The 20,879-nt window shown below is 43.9% G+C and overlaps 1 protein-coding gene across 1 annotated transcript in view; it reads right to left on the bottom strand.

The window, feature by feature from the left end:
* Nucleotides 1–205: 205 nt before the first annotated feature.
* KIZ (kizuna centrosomal protein) overlaps nucleotides 206–20,879 on the bottom strand; it is a gene marked incomplete at its 5' end in the record, with an annotated part of 88,409 nt that continues 67,735 nt past the window's right edge. Inside the window, 4 exons of the mRNA XM_080931074.1 lie at nucleotides 206–1,083; nucleotides 2,635–2,678; nucleotides 15,908–16,004; nucleotides 18,991–19,077. Coding sequence (XP_080787200.1) covers nucleotides 980–1,083; nucleotides 2,635–2,678; nucleotides 15,908–16,004; nucleotides 18,991–19,077 — 332 coding nt within the window. The 3' untranslated portion in view covers nucleotides 206–979. The remainder of the gene's footprint in view (nucleotides 1,084–2,634; nucleotides 2,679–15,907; nucleotides 16,005–18,990; nucleotides 19,078–20,879) is intronic.

Below are 20,879 nucleotides of genomic sequence, written 5' to 3'. Positions count from 1 at the left end.
TTTCCAAACTGCTGTACCCCATCCTATTCAACCCTACCAGCCGCCTGTGTTATTTCTTCACCTCTACACAAACACTTGTATTGTCTCTTAGATTTTGTGTTCTCTCTCTGTGATTTTTGATGTGCATTTCCCCAAAGACTAATCGCCGTTTAGTGTGCTTACTGGCCCAATACATCTTCAGAATGATGTCTAGTCTAATCCCGTGTGATAGATAGGGTCTGCCTTAGTTACTTTCTAGTGCTATGACAGAACATCACAGTCAAAGCAACTTACAAAATCAAGCATTTAATTTGGGCTCATGGCTCCAAAGGGCAATAGTCTATGCCCGCCATGCCTGTCAGCATGGCAGCTAACGGGCAGGCCTGGTGCTAGAGCAGTAGCTGAGAGCTCACCTGTTGAGATAACAGCCAAGGAACAGAAAGAGACCAAGCTGCCTGGGAATGGTGTGGGCTTCTGAAACCTCGAATTCTACCCGCAGGGACACACCTCCTCCAATAAGACCACACCTCTCAACCTTCCCAAACAGTTCCACCAACTTGTAACTGAGCATTCAAATACACAAGCCTGTAGGAGCCATTCTCATCCAAACTACCGGAGGACCTTATGCAGCTGACACTACCCTGGAACTTCTGGTCCTCCTGCCTCCATCTCCCAAGTGCAGGGCTGGCAGGGTCTGGCTAGATAGCTTAGGATGGCCAGGAAATCACCATCCGGCTGCCATGTGCCATCACACTGGCTCCCCATAGGGCTCCCTGGTGCTAGGGATCAACCCTCGGCCCTCTCTCGTGCTAGGCAAGTGCTGTACATTCAACTACTTTCCAGACCTAGTTCACATTTCTATCGAGCAATCTCACTTGAATGACAGTCCACTTTCCCCTTTCACAACTACCAAACTTAGAAGGATATGCTTATGTTGGGAATTATACATAATCACAGTGACAGTTTGTAATAAAGCCTTCATTTCTAAGCATGCATCAGCTTATGTGTCATAAAAATCATCAAAATCATCGGGCATGTCATGGTCCCTAGGACGTAGAGCAGCTTCGATTTCAGAGTCACTGTCATCAGACTCCCCCCAGAAGGCTGGAAGAGATAAGAACACGGCTTGTTAGCTTTTACATTCTGATGGGGGTTTTCAAAAGAGCAAACCAACTGCTGAGCTGGAGCATTGCACAGTCTAACGATACTGTGTCACCTGTACCAATTTACATACTCCATGCTACGATCTTCCCATTGTCCCGGGGAAATCCTTGCAGGATCCTCTTTTTCATCACGTCCAACTATTTATTATAGGACAGACATTAACACCCAGGTTACCAGGAATGTCATCACCCCATGTGGCTCCTGCTTTACTTTTGTCTCCCTGTTTTCGGTTGTATAGGAGATCAGAAAAGGGGAAGGCCTGGTGGAGGCATCAGCAGTGGTGACTGGTTGATCTGAATACCTATCATCTTATTTGGGAGGCGCTCAGGGGAGAAGAATGGGGGTGGCCCAGAAGAGGGGAAGCTGGTGGAAGGTATGGTGCAGGCAGTAAACAACTGGGACTCAGTCCTCCTGAGGCTCTTCTGAGAGTGTGTAGAGGTTTCCTCAAGTTTCAGTGAAGAGTAAGACAGTGTTACTGATCCTTTATCTCCTAACCCTAGCTGCCAACTTTCTGGCTCTCTGAAAGGGACAAGCTTGTGCAGCCTGAAAAAGCCCTGGGGCAGAGATATCACTGTTTCATGTAGCATAGCATGGCATACTTGCCAGTTGGAGCTGAGGTGAACTCTAGGCAGCTGACAGGGTATTGTAGGGTACCAACAGCATCTTCTGCCTTGACAGTCAGGTAACTGACATCTATAGAATAGCTTCTTTTATAGGACCCAGGTTGACCCTTTCAGCAGCCTTGGTTGGAAAACTATTAATGTCTGCACCTTACTGTTCAAATGGAAGCTGACCAGGGCAGGTATCTGGACAATTCTGGTGTCATTGATGGTCCGACTCTGTCACACCCAGCCCACTTATGCCCTACTACAGGTGGGGGATGGGAGGTGAGGTAAGGTGACCAGAGTAGAGAGCCCAGGCACGGGAAGGACGTGTCCCAGCGTTACTGTGACAGGAGAACTCCATATAAGAGGAACAGCATGAGCGGGGGCACAGAGCAGGGGCACAGCAAAGTCGGGTGGGCTACGGCCCAGCAAGGAGAAAGCTGGAACCAGGGAGACCACTGGAGAAAACTTATATTCTATGGCGCAGTGAGAGAGACTGGGAATTATTAAGTCGAAAGTAAATAGAGTGAACCAAGTTTAAAATGCTAGTGGCCAAGGAGGAACAGGAGGGAGTGGATATGAAGAAACTGTTAGGGTTGCTGCCAGAGCCCTACCAGGAATGAGTGACAGATGCTTGTGGGTCCCGCCTAGAGGGCAGGGGAAAGCTGCAAAGCATTCAGTAGGCAGAACGCACCCAATCCGGTGGTCAATGCCAAACAACCTGCACCAGCGCTCAGCCTTTCTCTGGAGGTTCTGCTCATGGGCATTATGTGGGCTGTCCCTAGACTGACAGGACGAGCCAGAGTCCTCACACAAAGACACAGAAGACAGACAACACAACTCTTTTGGTTAAGATGAGAAATGAAAATTAGTGTCTATTTCTTACCATTTGACTTTATGGTGGTCACTGGGTCCCTTTTGCTTTCGTGCCTATAAAATAAGAAAGTAAAAATTGACAGCTGGTCTGAGAGTTTTCACAGAAAGCTGTTTGGGAAGAAGCGGTGGTGTTAATGGTAAGGAGAGAGGTTGTGTAAGTCCTTCCCAGGTCTGAAGAGCATACACACATCAAGGCTCCAGGTGGCTAGAGGCATCTGCTTGAAAAAGCACTGGCCTCCCACAGCCTCGCCAGCCTCCAGGGTGCTCCCCCTGCCCTGGGGGAGCCTGGTGCATGGTGGGCCCTGCTGGAGGGCCATCATGACCGCAGTAGGCAGGGGGTGGTGTCTGTTCAACAGTCCTCTTCAAAGCGCTGTGTATGGAGTGTCAGTGCTTCTGAGCAAACTCGAAAATCTGAAGAGAACTCAAGACGTTGGTTGGGAAGTTAAAGTACCTCAGTCAAACCAGCAACAATGCTAACAGTTTAACAAAGGCAGGCCCAGCAGACACACTGTGGAACAGCCACATGTTACAGGCACCCAACTTTAGCTTTCCATGTATCCACTGATACGGATGCTAGTCTGTAGCTTTTGGCACCCAGCCTCCTCTGCTGAATGTAAGAGGGCAAGACAGTGGCTCTTTGGAGTGCAATTTCTCACTATGCCTTTTCAGGGCCTTGTGCAATTTAGAGTTTAAAAGAGCCCTTCTGGGAGCATCACTTACCTTTTGTATTTTATCTAAATTCTTCAGGTCTCATGCCGAGAGATAAGTGGTCATTGGAGACACTGGGGAGAAACTTACTTTTTCTAAACAAGGTGACACTTCTGCCCTCTCATTGCTAAGACCCTGCTCATCTAGATGGGGAACTGTGCAAGCTCATGCTCCCCTTTGTCCAAGTCTTGTCAACCTACGGCTTATGCATATGCCTTCTAAAACAGTCACTGTAGTAAAGCAGGCTGTACTGGGGCCCATTGTCCATGCTCTACTGGATTTTGCAATAGTCCCTTGGCATTTGGTACCTGATGCTGACCAGGGTCCAGCAGTAGTGCCCATGGTCATTCTCCACAAACAGCACAGCATCCCTGTGACCATCTGGCAGGGGCCAACACATAGACAACAATCAAGCTACAACGGGAGCAGGCATCAACAAAGTGAGCCTCAAAGAATCCTTTTTATGTAAAGTACACACACACACACAATGAACCCCCATCACCCATGTGGTAGGTGACTGGGCTAAGAGCCAGAAGGCAGAGGCAGATCAGTAAAATGCTGGGAGACAGGTAGTCTTCAGACAGCTGTGGACTGCATAAGGAGACACACAGAAAGATTGCTGAACCTGATGCTGGCTGGGGCTGAGAGGGCAGAGCTTGGTGACGAGAGGACTGACAGCTGCAGGGTCCCCAGAAGGCAGGTGCTTCTTGTTGAGAAAGAGAGCACTGTGAGGCCTGGACTGAGAAATGAGATGTGGCAGCTGAATGTCTTGATGCAGGAGCAAAAAGACAGGGACTAACAAGTCCAGGCCAGGTCCCTACTGCTTCGGTGAGTTCCAGAGTTCCTACTCCGAGTTCCAGAAACAAGTCCAGTGCACATCTCGTGGCTCCCCTTGCCTTCTTCCAAAGCAACTTGTAGCAATTTACCATCTTTCTAGTGTGGTCTCCATGCCACTGGGCCAGTCCTTTCTCTCATCTCAGCATGTGGCATCCCCAACTTTCTGGTCCCCCATATCCCTTGCTAAACACAGTCAACACCTATGCCCTGGCAACTCCGTAAGTACTTTTACCACATTGGCAAGCACACTAGGAAACTCTGACATGGATGTTTGCAGTGGCCTCACTGATGACATATCTAATCTGTCCCTCTATTATTCACCTTCTACCAAGAATGAGATGCTAGACACATAGCCTGACTTAACTCTTCTGATGAAAACGCTTTAATAACTTCCTCATTGTTTTTGGCATAGAGTCCTAATGCTGAAGGCTGCTTCCCAAGGTGGGCTCCCAAACAGCGCTGGGCTTCCTAGTTCTGTGTCCCCCTTGCCCGATCCCCTGGAGTCCTCATAAAAGTTGTTTTCCATCTGTTCCCTCTGCTGTCTGATAGGCTACTCCTCACCCTCATGGTGAAAGCAGAGGCCTCATGTGTTCCAATTCACTTGGATAACCCACTACTTAGCAATTAGCAAGTGCCTGGGGTAAAATGGATAAAATGAATGTTGCTAAGCACATGGCCCTACTGAAAGACTCAACGTTCAATGATATAGAATCTAACCTGTGTGTTTCTGATTAGCATGTGACTTCAGAATTAAGTTGTTTAAGTTGTCTTCCCTGCCAATACAGGGTGAAATATCGAAGAGAGGAAAAGAGGGAAAAAAGGCCTAACATGGTGCTTCGAACAGGGTCATGGCCTTTTGTGAGTGCTACAAATCACTCAAGTCATCGAAAGTGAGTGGACTGAGCCAACAGCAAGGTCAGGCCCCCTGCGGGGAGGTGACCCACAGAGCACATCAGGGACCTTCTTGGTTTGCACAAGGCACTCTAGGCATGTCATGTCTCTGTAGCAACTTGAACTCACTTTTTCTGTTTGCGCTGTGGTTATGCTGTGTGGCTTTGAATCATTTAAACCACCAGGAGCAGGAAACATCAGTGAAATGTGAATTCGTTGTATAGTGATTCTTGGTTGTCAGTTTTATTAAGACTTCTTACAAAAAACCTATTAAGTAACTACAAACACCATAGTTCATCACTGAGATGGTGAGGAGGCTCTCAAGTGTTTCCCACTCTACCCTGGTGTCTTAGAAACAGTTTCTCTGTAGAAACCCGTGTCTAAAACGGATGTGACACTGTAATTCAAGGTCAACTTTTATTATGTACCTTCTTAGGGTCAACACTTCTCTCACCAAACATGTAAAGAAAACAGACAGGCACAGAGGAAGGGCTCTCCTGGAGGGCTGGGCAGGGTCAGCTTCTTAGTCACAGCAAAGTATACGAAAACTCCCCTTCAGAGTAAGAAGCTGGGTTTGAAGTCAGGCCACACAATCAATCACTCCATCAAAGTGCTTGGAATCAGACCTAATCTTCACAGGTGTGAAAGGAAAACATCGAACTGTGAGGCTGAGGTGGGCCAAGGGATTCCGTAAGTTACCAGTTAGCCTTTCCTCAGGTGTGTGGCCACAGATGTACGTAAACGACTCAATATGGTTGTACCTCAACGAAACTTCTTGTAGGAACAATGGTACTTGAACCTTCACCTGTCATGGAACAGAACTTTTCTTTGGGCTAGTTTTATAACCATCTAGAAGTATAAAAGCTGCCAGGCAGGGTGGTTAGTCCCAGCATTGGAGAAAGGCAGAAGCAGTTTTGTTGTTATTTAGAGTCGCAGTGCTGAGGGTTCAGAGAGAACAGCCCTGGTGTTACTGTAATGGGAAGCAGACGGTCTCATTAAGGGTGTAAACTGCAATACTAAGGCAGGAAAGAAGGCAGAAGTGACACGGCCTTCGAAGGGTCCACGCGGGATTTCCCACCCAGCACTTCGTAGTACCACCTGAACTTTATAAACACTCAACACTGTACGGTGCTGAAAATGTAGGAGGCTGGAAAACTGCAGCTAAGAAGCATGTGAGCTAAAGAAGACAGGTCAAAGCCAGAGGCAAGGAAACTGTGAGCGTTCACAGCGACTCCGAGACTCATGGGAGTAAAATGCCTAGAGGATTCCCTCTAGATTACAGATGACCTTAATCAGCCATTATTGGTCAATCCAGAAAGGAATGTTTGCAGAGACAGACTGTCTCCCAAATAATCTGTCCTGCAACAGGCAGACAGTTCCCAGAAAGACTGTGAACACCAACAGCTCCTTGGGCTGCAACACTTCCTCATTCCCAAGGCCTTCATTTGTATAAAGGGCTGCAGCCTCCATGCTCTCAGACCCCTCAACCTCCTTTGCTGTGTGTGCCAGTAAGTACAGTTCTGTCAGGAGTCAGACTTGGGTCTCTTTCTGCTTCCTCAGAAATCCAGCACTAGAGCTGCAGAGACTGGGGAACAGGTGTGAAAATAAGGTGGTAAATTCAAGAGCCTGTAGGCAAGTCTGTGGTGCATCTTCACTAATGACTGACTGATATGGGCGGGCCCCGCCCCCTGTGGGCAATGCCCCTCCTGGACAGGTGCTCCTAGGTGGTAGTAAAAAAAAAAAGGGGGGCAAGCCACACAAAGTCTCTAAGCTTCTCCATGGCCTCTGCTTCAGTCCTGCCTCTCGGTTCCTGCTGTGAACTTCTGCCCCGATTTCCTTAAGTGTCAGACAGTGACCTGGGATGTGTCATCAAATAAGTCCTTTCCTAAACTGTTTTTGGTCATGGTGTTTATCCAAGCAAATTAGAACTAAATTTGGAAAATCTAAAAGAAACAGATGCATTTCTAGACACACATGGCCTATGAAAACTAATAGGGTTGGCGGAGATTTCGAGACAGCCTAGTGTTGACGATGGCACGTGGTTATGGCTATGAGGGGGCACTCGGATGCAGATATGCAATGAAAAGGAGCAAGTGGGACAAGAAGAAGTACAACCTGTACAGTGTGAGGAGAAAAGAAGTACCAGGAAAGGGGGTGCTGGAGCCAAGCCCTAAACTCAAGGAGATAAAATGTCTAAAGAATGGAATGGAGTGGTGACCTCAGGCCAAGACCTGGCTTTCTAAGCTTCCAACTTGTAAAAAGGAATTAAAGGAACACTGAAGCCGGGAAGGGACTCATCAACAACAGAAAGCTGGTGCAGAGCTTTGAAAGAGGGGGCCAAGTTCCAGCCCCAACAAGCAGAACTTGGCAGCTTCAGTCATGTGGTTCTGGATACAAGGATACAAGAAGGAAGTTGTGGAATCTCCCTCCTTGGCTAAGGAATGCTGCTTAAGGCATGTGTCAGGGGTAAACCTGTGTGGAGGACAGGAGAGGCCACTGGATGAAGCTGTGGAGATGAAGCCTGGATTGTGTTGAAGATGCTAGATTTGTGGGATACCTGCCAATGAGATGAGAGCTGCAGATTGGTGTAGGGACCAGAGAGAGAGAGAGAGAGAGAGAGAGAGAGAGAGAGAGAGAGAGAGAGAGAGAGAGAGAGAGAGGGAGGGAGGGAGGGAGGGAGGGAGGGAGGGAGAGAGTGAGAGAGACAGACACAGAGAGAAATGGGTTGCAGTCAACAAAGCTGAAAAGAGTTGGAGAGCTGACGAATGCTTTGACATCACACTTGGAGATGCAGAATTTGGAGTTTGCCCTGCTGGGTTTTGTTCTTGCTTTGCTCCAGTATTTCCTCACCACGCTCCCTTTGAATTCTTTTGGAATGGTAAAATTTATTCTGTGCCATTGTATGTTGGAAGTATGTAATCTGCTTTTTATTTTTATTTTACAAGAGTTACAGTTAAGAGATTGAGACAAGTAGAGACTTTAGATGTTTAAGCAGTTCGAGGACTGTGACAGACACCTTGGGGACTTTTGAAGTTGGACTCAATACATTTTTGCACATCTATCTATCTATCTATCTATCTATCTATCTATCTATCTATCTACCTACCTATCTATCTATCTATCTATCTATCTATCTATCTATCTATCTATCTATTTATCTGTCTATCTATCTATCTATCTATCTGTCTATCTATCTATCTATCTGTCTATCTATCTACCTATTTATCATCTGTCTATCTATCTATCTACCTACCTATCATCTATCTATCTATCTATCTATCTATCTATCTATCTATCTACCTACCTATCTATCTATCTATCTATCAATCATTTATCTACCTACGTATCTATCTGTCTATCTATCAATCAATCTGTCTATCTATCTACCTACCTATCTATCTATCTACCTATCTGTCTATCTATCTATCTATCTATCTATCTATCTATCTATCTATCTACCTACCTACCTATCATCTATCTATCTATCTATCTATCTATCTATCTATCTACCTACCTACCTATCTATCTATCTATCTATCTACCTACCTACCTACCTACCTACCTACCTATATTACATATAGGCTACAAGCTATAGGCTAACCCTATGGGGTTAGGGAGTGGAAGGTGGTGGTTTAAATAAGAATGGCCCTCATAGACTCTTATATTGGAATTCTTAGTCACCAGGCAGTTGAATGGTTTGAAAGGATTAGAAGGATTAGGAGGTGTGGCCTTGTTGGAAGAAGCATGTGTCACTGGAGCTGCCAGAGCCAGTCTCTCTTGCTCTGCTTTCAGATCAGGGTCTAGCTCTCAGTCTGCCTGACACCATGCTCTTTTCCATGATCATAATGGACTACGCCCCAAGTAGATGCTCTTTTTTTTTTTTTTTTTTTTCTTTTTTTTAATAGGGGTTGCCTTGGTCATGGTGTCTCATCGTAGCAACAGAACAGTGACTGAGCCAGTGGCTCAATAACAAACAGTGAGACTGATTGAAAAACAAAACAAACCAAACAAATCCCTGAGGAGTGGGAGAGACTGCTCATCAGTTAAGAGCACATTGCTCTTGCAGACAGCTAGGGTATGGCTCTCAGCATTTGCACTGCATTCACAAACATGTATAATTCCACTTCCAGAGGACCCGGCACCCTCTTCTGACCTCTGAAGACAACAGGCACACAATGTGGCACACACACATATACAAGCAAACATCATACACACAAAAATATAATCAACACATTTTTTAAAAGTCTGATTTACTAATGGCCAGATCTAGATGAATTCACTGGTAAATTTTCAAAGGAGAACTAATACCAATGCTTCTTAAACTATTCCATAAACCAGGAAAGGAGAACTTCCAAATTTTTTCTGTAATGCCAGTATTTTCCTGTATCAATAAAGATACAACAACAAAACAAATGAAAAACCAATCTCCCCAATCATAGGCACAAAAGTTCACTGCAAAAGGCTTGCAAACCAAATTCAGTAGACATCAAACCAAAAACTGAGAACATTCACAACTACAGCCAACACTGTTACAGTGCACAGGGTAACGTTAAAGCAGTTCCAGTGACATCAAAACGAAAGACAAAGCAGTCTTCCATCTCAGTGTCTACTAAATGCACTGAAGGTCTAAGCTAGAGCAGAAGCACAGAGAACCAAGTAGGGAATGAAAAAGTCAAATTACCTGTGTTTGCAGGTTCTGTAAAAGAAGAGACCCTACAAACTCTACCAGAAAACTCTTAGAGCTGATGAGCACTCCCAGCAGAGCGGCAGGATGCAAACACAGAGTATAAAACCCAGCAGTCTTCCTTCTCGTCACTAACAAACACAGAGAAATGGGGGAAGCAATCCCCCTCACAGTTGCCCTCCAGCCATATATAACCTTGGAATAAACCTAGCCAAGGAAGTCAAAGACCTTTCTAATAAAAATTTAAAAATACTTTAGAGAAACTGAAGAAGATACCAGAAGATGGAAAGATCTTCCATGCTCATGGATCAGTGGGATCAATATTATGAAAATTGCTATTTTATCAAAAGCAATCTATAGATTCAGTGCAATCCTTATCAGAATACATATGTTGTTTTCTATGGAAATAGAAAAAAAAATCGGTCTTAAAATTCATTGGAAAGGACAAGAAACTTCAAATAGCCAAAATAATCCTGAGAGGGTTAAAAATAAAAAAAGGCTAGCGGTATTATCATACCTAATTTCAAGGTGTCTTATGGAGCTATGACAACAGAACATGCTGACGACATAAAAACAGGCATGTAAATCAACAACTATAGCTAAATGATTTGGGGCCTAAAAATAAACTGGACAAAAACCTGGAGGCAGGAACCAGGAGAGGCCATGGAGAGAAACATTTTTTATCAGTTACATTTTTACATGGCCTGCTCTCCGTGGCTTACTCAGCCTGCTTTCTTTTACATCATAGGACCAGGCTCAGCACTGCCTACACTGGGTTGGGCTGGGCTTTCCCATACTAATCATCAATCAAGAAAAAGCTTCACAGGCTTGACTATATGCCAATCTGATCTGGGTGCTTTTCAATTGAGGTTCCTTCCTCCAAATGACTCTAGTCAACAAAAGCTAGCCAGCACACTAAGTGTAAACACCACAGGAAACTTGGCACTTTGTAAGAAAAAAAAAAGTAGAAAACACTCCAACTCTGCCTTCAAAAGTTCTGCCTCTCACTGAAGACAAGGACACATCTGGGGATGCTGTTTTGGTCTATGACATGGGCCAAGAGTCTACACATCCTCATGAAGGTCAAGAGCAAGACAAGTCTTCCATCAGCATACAGGACAAGAGTCAGCAAAGATTCTATTATTGCTTTCTGTAAGCATGCTCACTTCCTTCCTGTTTCTTGAAACTGACTGCAGACAGCATTGGAACAGTTTGAGAAGGCGATCTAATTTGAGGTGAGCTAAGATTCTCATTTGAAAATGTGTACACCTCTCCTAAGACAGACCACCTTGGATAACTGGATGGAACACATGCTGCCCATCAGGCCAGGAAGGTGCCAGACCGAGGTGAGGCACTTTGCAAGTGGCTTGCAGAATGAAGAAGGCTTGAGTGAATAGTTGACTACTCTCTCAGAAAGCTCAGCAGTTACCCAGCTCTAATGATGAACCTGCCAGACCAATGAGAAGCTCACATGGGAGGGGAAACAAGGTACGTGAACAGCTCCTATACCTAGCTAGGTGGGTGACAGAAAGCCATATGGCACAGCCATCCTCTGCTCAGGAAGCAAGGGAAGCCAGGTAAACAGTAGGGTAGGTGTATCCCAGCCAAACAACAAAAAGGTCAAAGGCATGGAATAGCATGGTGCTTTAGGGCACAGCATCTGAGCTGGTACCCTGAAGGACACCCATACGTCTACATAGTAGGCCAGCAAGAGCACTAGAATGTGACTGTTGTAGTTGGAGGGGGTTCATGCACTGGGCCTCCTCAAGACCAGCAACAGCAGTAAAGTTAGGATGGGGCTTCATACTCACTTCCGGTTCTGAAAGGTGGACAGTTTTGGAGACTAGAAGAATATGCTAATGTTAGCAACATACTTACTGCCAACCCTGCCCCCCAGGGGGGAAATGCACATCCCATTAACTAACACACCTAAATTACTGGATTTGGGGTCCACTTTAATATGGCAATTAACTCTGAGTATCCTGCCAAGAATACAGCTTGTGACGTTGAGGATAATTAAGAAATGGTCCTCAGTGGGATGCTGGTCCTGTTCTAGGGCCTAATTATAAAACTGGAGGGCTAGTGATATGGCTCAGTCAGTGCAGTGCCTAGTGTGAAACAGGAAGTCCTGAGTCTGGCTCTCCAGTGCCCATGTCAAAACTGGATGTGTGTCTGTGACTCTAGCTGGGGTCAGGGTGGGGTAGGGTTAGACAGCTCTGTGGAACTCGATAGCTGAGTCTAGGCAAGCGGAAGAGCTTCAGGTACACTGAAAGAACTTGTGTTCAAAAATAAGGTATAGAGCTATCACGAAACACACACACACACACACACACACACACACACACACGTGTGCGAAAGCTGAGGCATGCCCACCTATGAGAAGATATGGTATCCTGGCTGTGAACCACAAACATTTCTGTGGATTTGTAGTCAGTATTAAGAATTTTCAAATAGCATCTTTTGCTGATTTTTTTTCCTTTAAAATAGACATTTTTTCTGGGAAAAATATAGGAGAAAAGGCAATCCAGAAAGAAATTAAAGTACAAATGACCACATCAAAAATCTCCACAAATACAAATCTTAGTTTAAGTTTAAAAGGCCACCAAAGTGTAAGGCTGTTTAAATTGACAAAGTCTGAGCGCCCCCTGATGGCCAGTTGGACTTCCTACAGCATAGCTGTAATTTTTGCTGCCCTGGAGTTTAGCTAGTTTACTTCTTCCCATCAAATATAGTGATTTTTCTTATGCAAAAGTGTTCTGTGGAGGAAAAAAAGAGGTTTATGAGTTAATGACAGTGAGTTTGGAATGCTCAGGAAGTTTCTAATTTAGTAAATTTAAGGTCAGTGCAGATTTCCTAAGCTAGAGATGGAGGTGGGCACTTTATAAAGGTACAGGAAGAACTGCCAGAAACCGTTTTCCTTTTATTTCAATGAACAGCTAGTAACTAAGTATCTTTATACCATTCCAGGGAAAATGACAAATGACCAGACGAGAAAGAAAAGCTGCGGTCACCATCTGATCATCAGCTGCATGCTGGCGCCCTCCGCTGGCCGATCCCATGGCTGCAGGGCTGGCAAGGAATGCCACCCACGGTGGCCCTGTTAAAGGGTGCGGGTGGCCTGGTGACTTTTAGTACCTTTCCCCCAGGCAATTATGTTGCAAGCACACACTCCTTTCTTTCCGAAAAAATCTTATCTTGATTCAACCTGCAGGCTGGAGTGACAAGGAACCGGTAAGCTGAGTTTGCTAGGGAGCTGTGGAGATGCACTCTCCATTGGATAAATGGACCCTGGAGAGTGAAGCGCTTCCTGGGGAAGGTAAAGAGAGACAATGTTTGCAGAGGAGAGGAAGCTCTGGCATGCACCCCGGAACAAAAGGGAACAAGTGGTCTTTACTCGGAGAACAGCTTCCTATTAGGACTCACTCCTTCGTACATCATGCCTTTCATCCCCACTCAACCACAAAATGATTTTACTGAAGCAAATACAATGGTAGAAAAAGATTTACACTGAAAGAATCTTTAATAATAAACTGTTGCCGATCGGCCCACTTGCCCGTGATTTATAATACAATAAACATCGGATTCTATTACGGCTCATACACTGAAGCCTCTGCTCTGCAAAACGCAATCTGAAAGCGCAGAGACGCCACCACCGTCACAATGAAATGAGCATGTATAAATGTGCTAAGAGTATCTCTTTGCATCTTTTATAGCTTGTGTGTATTAATCTGTAACGCTTATTAAGAAAGTCATTGCTATGCAAAGCAGCACCCAATCCCTTTCTCTGGCTTTTCAACAGAGCACACTGTTTAGCCAATAGGAGGGACCCTCTGGCCCTCATTCTGCATTCAGCACAGGCAACATTTGCACAATGTATCTCTCAAAGGCGGCTGAAAAGAAGGCCTTAATACTCATGTAAACAACTGCAAACCAATTACTTAATGAATCAGGCCCACACATAATGAGGTGCAGACAAAGAGCTATAAATGCATTTTTGCGCCCAAGCCCCTGCTTTAAAGTAAAATCCCTCAGCTGTAGTTTGGGCTTAACTAGCACATCATAATTATTGTCTCTAGGACATCAGAGGAAGCCATTTTTTTTTAAGGTCCAACAGGGTCTTTTTTTTTTTTTTTTTGAGATTGCTCATCAGCTCACTGACAAAACAGAGCAAAGAAGAAATTTTAAAAGTGCTACAGCAGCGCAGCACTGTTATGTTTATTCTCAAGTACTGGGTTTCGAGACCACTTGTAAAAGCAATAAAGCACTAGGAGTGACTGCAGTAAGTGGGATCCTTAAATGTAAGCCTCTAAGAAATTTCAGTGGAGCCAGGCACACACAGCAAAACCTGAGCTCTCCAAAGCCCAGGGTGGGGTACTAACAATAACAGACCCAGCACAAGCAGCAAACTGTGCTGAACAGCGCACCAAGCCACACTGGCTGTTCAAAGCCTGTCATGCTAGATGACTATCAAGTGTCTAGAACCGAGGGTTCCTGGAAGACCTTTTAGTGAGCTTCTGTTTCTTAAAGGGGGGGTGATGGGATTACTTATGATTTATTTGGAAATTAATGTCATAAAGAAATATAATAACTAGAGGCGCCTTTTTAATTTACAGAAACACAAAGTTTAATTTCGCCTGGTGAACTGTGGCCGGGTATGAGCGACCAGATTGATAAAATGTCCTGTCTGGTCCTATCATTTTCTAAGTGTGTTTACAAACTTCTCAGAGAACACGCATAAAGAATTTGTTTTAATGCTAGGCGCTGTGAGTTTGAGGCCAGCCTGATCTACAGACTGAGTTCCTGGACAGTCAGGATTACACAGAGGAACTCTGTCTCTCTGTGTGTGTGTGGGGGGGGGGGGTAAGGACTTGTTTTAATGTCTTTAAAATATAATAGGGACACATACTTCTAACAATCTTTAACTAAAGGGACACATTTTAAGCCAAGTGGTAACATTAAAACTGGGAACTATCTGTAGAATGTGCTGACCTTTAAAAATGCTCTCAAAAATCTAAAACTTGAATTTATTGTGTAACACCAACAATATAGTATCCAACACTCTCCCAAACCCAGTAAGCTCCTACTTTCTCAAAAATACAAACAAAAAAGGGGTATTACAGGTAATTTCTTATACACAAGAAAGCATACTGGATACTTATCCAGTTCCTAAAAGCACGGATGTAAGACAGTTAACCCATCCAAATAGTTCAGGACCTAAACTGCTGTCATATTTTTGTAAAATACAAATGAACAGATTTTTTTTCCATTTTCATTTCCTTTTATTATGACATTTCTGGATCAGATCATTTTGTTCTTTGGACATTACACACAGCAGAGGCAATGTAAAGGTCATGTTTTAACATTTTAGCAGGGTCAAGTAGTAAATTCAAAGGTAATGCAGTCATCTAAAGGACACATTTTTAATGAGCAATGCTACAGCAAGGGAGCCTTTCAAGGCTGTTTGAAATAGTATTTAGTCCAAAGTAAAAGTAGGTGCAGCATTGGGCAATTGCTTAGATTTACATTATAAATGCTTCCCGAGTGACTGGAAGTCACTGCATGATTAGTATTGGATGTGGAAGGCAAATTCAGCACACAACTCCCTTACTATAGCTCACAAAACTTGTAACAAGTGTTACATTTTAACAAGTGTAAAAAGATACATTCTATCCTTAAGGGGGGGTAAGCAAGAACATGCCAGAAAAGGGGTGAGTAATGTGGCTGGAAGACTTGATTTAAAAAAAAAAAAAAAGACTCCATACACAAAAACTAATACAGAGCAATTGCCTGTCATCTATCAATTGTCTCAGGAAGAAGAAACATGCCACTTTATTTCTTGTAAGGCCTGATGTCTTCTCCCTGCCCTTATCCTGACAACCTCCTTTGTGTGGTCTCTAAGCAGCCCTACTGCGAGCAGCTGTAGACGCTAATTTGTGGTTCACTGAGGTGTCAATTGAGTCTTAAACCAAGGAAACAACAGCTGCAAAACAATACTTGGCTGTGGTGCAAACATTCTCGAAGGTAGACTAAAGTTTTGACTGCTATTTCAGATAAACAAAACCCAACCATAACCTCCATCAAGTCACACACAAACACAGCCAGGGCTCAGCTCGCTGCATAGTGACATTTCTCATCTACTGCTGGAGAGAGGCTCTCACTTTACCTTGACAAAGGACTTCCTTCACTGGATGAAAAACTAGCTTCTGAGGCGATTTTGTGGGCTGTCTTTGTCTTGAACATGCTGTTGCCAATATCCAAACCTGTGGCAAACACAGCCAAGGAGAGTGAGTTAGCCACCACACAGCCACAAGACAAATAAATGCATATGCAGTATCCCAGAAATTTTGGAAAATTAAGAGAAAGATCCGGTTCAAGCCACAGAAGGTTTCAGGGCTTCTAAACCCAGAGACAAAATACTCCTAGAACACTGAAAAGAAGCAGGGACTTTTCTTCATAATACTAAAAATAAAATAAATTAAAAACAAACAAAGCTAAAACTACCCAGGGCGTTCCGATTTATTCTTCACTTTGATTATTTAGTTCTTTCCTGTGTGGTACGGAACTGAACTGGAGACCTCCTCAAATGTGCGGGGCAAGCATGTGACCTCAGCTAAGTCCTCAGCCGCTCTGCTGAGGACGCACAAACACCAGCACAGGTTGGACACGTGCAGGGATGGATGGCTCACCAGGACACCAGGTACCGGAACCAGGTCTCAGACTTAAACCAACACTCCTGGATGACAGGCTCCTACACCATCTACTCCTACACCCTTTGGCTAAATCCTGTTTCTTATCCTACAAGAAGAATAAAAATTTCCACTAAAAGTCATCAAGGCCACTCCCACTGTTGAGGACATGGATACACAACACATCCTTTTCCTTGGGGATGGAGACTGGACTGTCCCCACTGTCCTCAGCCCCAGATATTTCTGTGGCACTTCGGTTTTCAATGGGCAGTCACTGCAGATGCCAGAGTGTGCACAGGCAGCTTTGCCATAGGCTGGCTGAGTTGCTAACCTTGTGGTGTGCCTGCCTGTAACCTCTGTAGCACGATAATTCTTCCAGCTCCATATCTGTGCTCAACTTCAAACAGGGGCTCCACATTTGTAAATGATGGGACTTTGGGCTATGGAAATTGGGGTTCAGAACTTAAGTGGGTTTTCTCAGTAACAGATCTGGAGGCAGAGTCCTAAAATATTTAACTCAGAAAGTAGCTGAGACAGGAGTTCTCCTTCAGGAGTGAGAGGTGAGGATGAGATTCCCGCTCTCACTGCTTTTCAGTGCGGGCAGGTTTCCCTTCACCCTCTCAGATGATGGGCTGCTCTCTGCAGTTCAGGGGACTACAGGGCAGTAGAAGCGAAGGCAGTGGAGTGTGGATGCAGGGCAGTGTCAACTCTAAGAGCAGACAACAGCATCAGAAGCTCCTGTCAATGCTAGCATCAGACTACTGGGCTCTTCCAAGGGTTCACTGGCAGACAGACTGAGGACACTGAACCTGCCTGTGCTTAGCAGTACAACCTGCCAAGTGTTATTTTACTTATGAAAAGTTTAACAGAATATGATCAAAATACAGTGCATAATTGAATACACTGCTCAAAGAACAAATATTTGAAATAAGCTGTCAATATATTTAATAGTAGCATAATTTTTATAGATAAACAAGAGATGACAATTTATGCCAAATACTTGTCTTTTTGTACCTGCAATTAGGTATCAAGATACACTTGCCATCTGGCACACAACTTTAATCCCAGCACTTGAGAGGTAGAGGCAGGAGGATCTCTGAGTTCAAGGCCAGCCTGGATAATTAGAGAGTTCTAGCCAGGGCTACAGAGAGAAACACTGTCTTTAAAACAAACAAATAGGCTGGAGAGATGGCTCAGTGGGTAAGAGCACTGACTGCTCTTCTGGAGGTCCTGAGTTCAATTCGCAGCAACCACATGGTGGCTCACAATCATCTGTAATAAGACCTGATGCCCTTTTCTGGTGTACATGAGGACAGCTACAGTGTACTCATGTAAATAAAAATTAATAAAAAAAAAAAACAAAAAGCAAAATACACTTGCCAAAACTATCTGTAGTGTGGCCTTCTCACCTATGTGTGCCTGCTAAGCAGTTATGCCCTGAGCAAGGCATTACTCTCTTGAGACCTTATTTTATAAAGTGAGGGGGTTGGACAAACACTGTCTAAGACCAATCTCAATTCAGACTGTATGTCACATCTGTGAACAGAAAGCTGACCCACACTAAGATCTTCCCGAAGTAATAGGGAATCTCCTTCAATAAAAGGCCCTGCTTTACACCTCAAGAGACTATTTCTACATTTTTGGAGCTAAATCAGAGTCACTAAAACGCTGGCTCTCCCAAGGAGATTTTCCTTCTAGGCCTCGACTGGGTCTTTACCCTAAAGCGGCTCACTAAATCATTAAAGCAACCACAGTAAATGACGTGCCACTGATACTACTAAAGATGTGTTCTCCAAATACAGACAGACAGACAGCAGTCTTTAGAAAGTATCGGCATGTTTGAGACTATTGGAAACCTGAATATGGTCTGTGAATTAGAACACATTCAGAACTCACTATACGAGTCTGATAGGAAAAATAGAGTACTGGTTCCTCCTCAGGAGGACCTGGGGTTCAATTCCCAATACCCACATGGTGGTTCATAATCAACTCTAACTATGGTTCTAGAGAATCCAACATTCTCTTCTGATATCCATGGGCACCAGGGCATGCACACATTACATATTCACATTGGCAAAACATGTATGCACATAAAATAAAACAAGCAAGTCTAAAATTAAAAAAAAATCTCTATATATGTTCTTCTATATTGTATACTTTTATAATGGCTGTCCGATTGAATAACACATGAAAAGAAGACACAGTACAATGAAAACTGCCTGTACAGCAGGAGAATGTAAGACAATTAAAATGGAAACATCCTAGATTAAAGAAGTTATGTTTAAGCCTAAATGTTAGCTTTCTTTACAGTCCTTCCATCATACAGTGGAGAATTTCCCAGCATTCCCACAAGAGGGGATGCGCAGCACAAAGCTGTCCTCACGGGAAGAGGACATGCAGGGAAGAGAAGCTTGAAGTCTCTTTTGTGGTGAGACACACACAGAAGCCCAGGCTCTGTGAGGGCTGTGCAGACAGTAGTGCTCACTGTAAAGACAGCTCTCAAACCAGCTTCTCTGAGCTCTGTCCTGGTGTCTGCCATTGCCGAATCTGCCCAACTTACTTGAAAACTGACTTTCAAATCTCTTTTCAGCTTGGTTTGAATTATCCTGGAGGGTAGACTTCTTCAGTAACTGGTAGGCTTTTGTTTCTATAGATGAAGAAAAGCAAAGAAACATTCTACGTTCAACTGTTCATCAGTGTTTCTTAAATTCCTCTGTGAGGCTAACATTTCTCAGATACATGGGTTCCCTAATTAGGTCTCTGTATAAGGAGGTAAACATTTCTTAAATGCACAGTCTCCCTATGGAACCCAAATTGGCTTCAAAATTGTAATTTCCTACTTCTACCTCACCAGTATATGTTTCAAATAAAAACTGAGTTGCACTTGCACCTAAATTTTAAGACTCGGAGACGAACTTTAAGAGTTCATTTGAGGTCACAGACTTGTCATTGCAGCGGACCCATGTGCAGATTCATTGTCACACTCGACAGCTTCTCCATCCTGAGCTTGCAAAAGCAGCATCCAGGTAGGAAGGTCACTGGGCTCCAGACCCTGGTTCTCAGGCCAGAGGGGAGAGAGAATACAAAGACCTCAGGGGGTAAGAGGCAGACCTACTGTTTTGGCTCAGTGAAATCTAATCCCAAGGGGTACAGAGAGAGTGGCTGCCTACAAAAAGCAAAGCTAGGTGCACAGAGGGATCAGCAAAGCTGCAGTCAAAGGTACAGACTGAACACCAGGGAAAGCACTCATTGAAAGGCCCAAATACCATCTGGAGGCTATGTGAGCCTAAGATGTTAAGTGACTGTGGGCCAGCTTCAGACTCTGCAGGCAGGAGTATACTTTTTGTTAGAGGTTTTCTAACAGTGCAGAACCCTCCTGGAAGGGTCAGTCTAGAAGGCTGAGCCAGGAAGTCAACTTCACAGTGCAAAAAGGCCAAACAATGCTTTTTTTTTTTTTTTTTTTTTTTTTGTGACTTGGGCCCAGGCTCTTCAGGAAAGAAAAAAAAAAAAAAAAAAAAAAAAAAACAAAACAAAAAAAAAACCAAAAAACCAAAAACAAAAACAACAAAAAAACAAGAGCAAGGAATCGACAGTTAAAGTTGCAGTGTGCTCCTGCCTTGCCAATCTGGTCACAACGTGAATGGGCAAGTGAATAAAGGAGAAAGAGTCACATGCAGAAATAAAAGCTAGTGTGCTGTAAACACAGGACTAAGTAAGAGCTGAAGAATCTAATTTCATCTTGGCTGTAAGCAAGGCATAAATCTGAAAATCTGAGGACTGGGTAGCTGTCAAGGCTTGATGTACACTGTAGCCTGTGCCTTGGAACTTCTCTTATTTGTGATGGGAACCACTCAAGAATTATGGGGTAATTAAAATGATTATGCGAATCCAACATTTTTAAAGAAGCCAATTCTTTTCATATACAGAAACTTATATATGTATGCATGCGCGCACACACACCCCCTCAAGTTTTTGGTTCTGAATCCTGTAGTCAAGCATGATTATATATTCAACTCTATGTCAAATTTTAGCTTAAGAAGTAGAAAATATTGCAGTTTAAAACATACGAGGCAAGGGGTGTGCATCCCATGTAGTATGCAGCCAAGAGATTAAAACCTATTCTGTTTATTAATTCCATGGTGACAATACAATGAGACAAATATATTTCCTCTACGTTGTCACATAAGCTGCCAGAGCCCAGTCATCCATCTTCCTGCAGAGCTGAGGGATCACTAAGGGTTCTTTTCTCTTTTTGATATGCATTTTGGGTCTAGAAAATAGAAGCAGCTAGAGGGAAAAAAAGGTGAAAACGTGCTGAATAAAGGGGGTAGGACAGAGAGGATGCTGAGGAGAGGAGAAAGAAAAAGCCTCAACTTCTTATCTTTTATCCTCTTTTATATGCAAATGTACACCTGCTAAAATACTCCTAAATCTACAAATAAAAAGAAA

The sequence above is a fragment of the Micromys minutus genome (assembly GCF_963924665.1).
Source record: "Micromys minutus genome assembly, chromosome: 17".
Classification (NCBI taxonomy): domain Eukaryota; kingdom Metazoa; phylum Chordata; class Mammalia; order Rodentia; family Muridae; genus Micromys; species Micromys minutus.
Note: the sequence above shows the minus strand (reverse complement) of the source record. Positions and strands in the feature narration are given on the sequence as shown.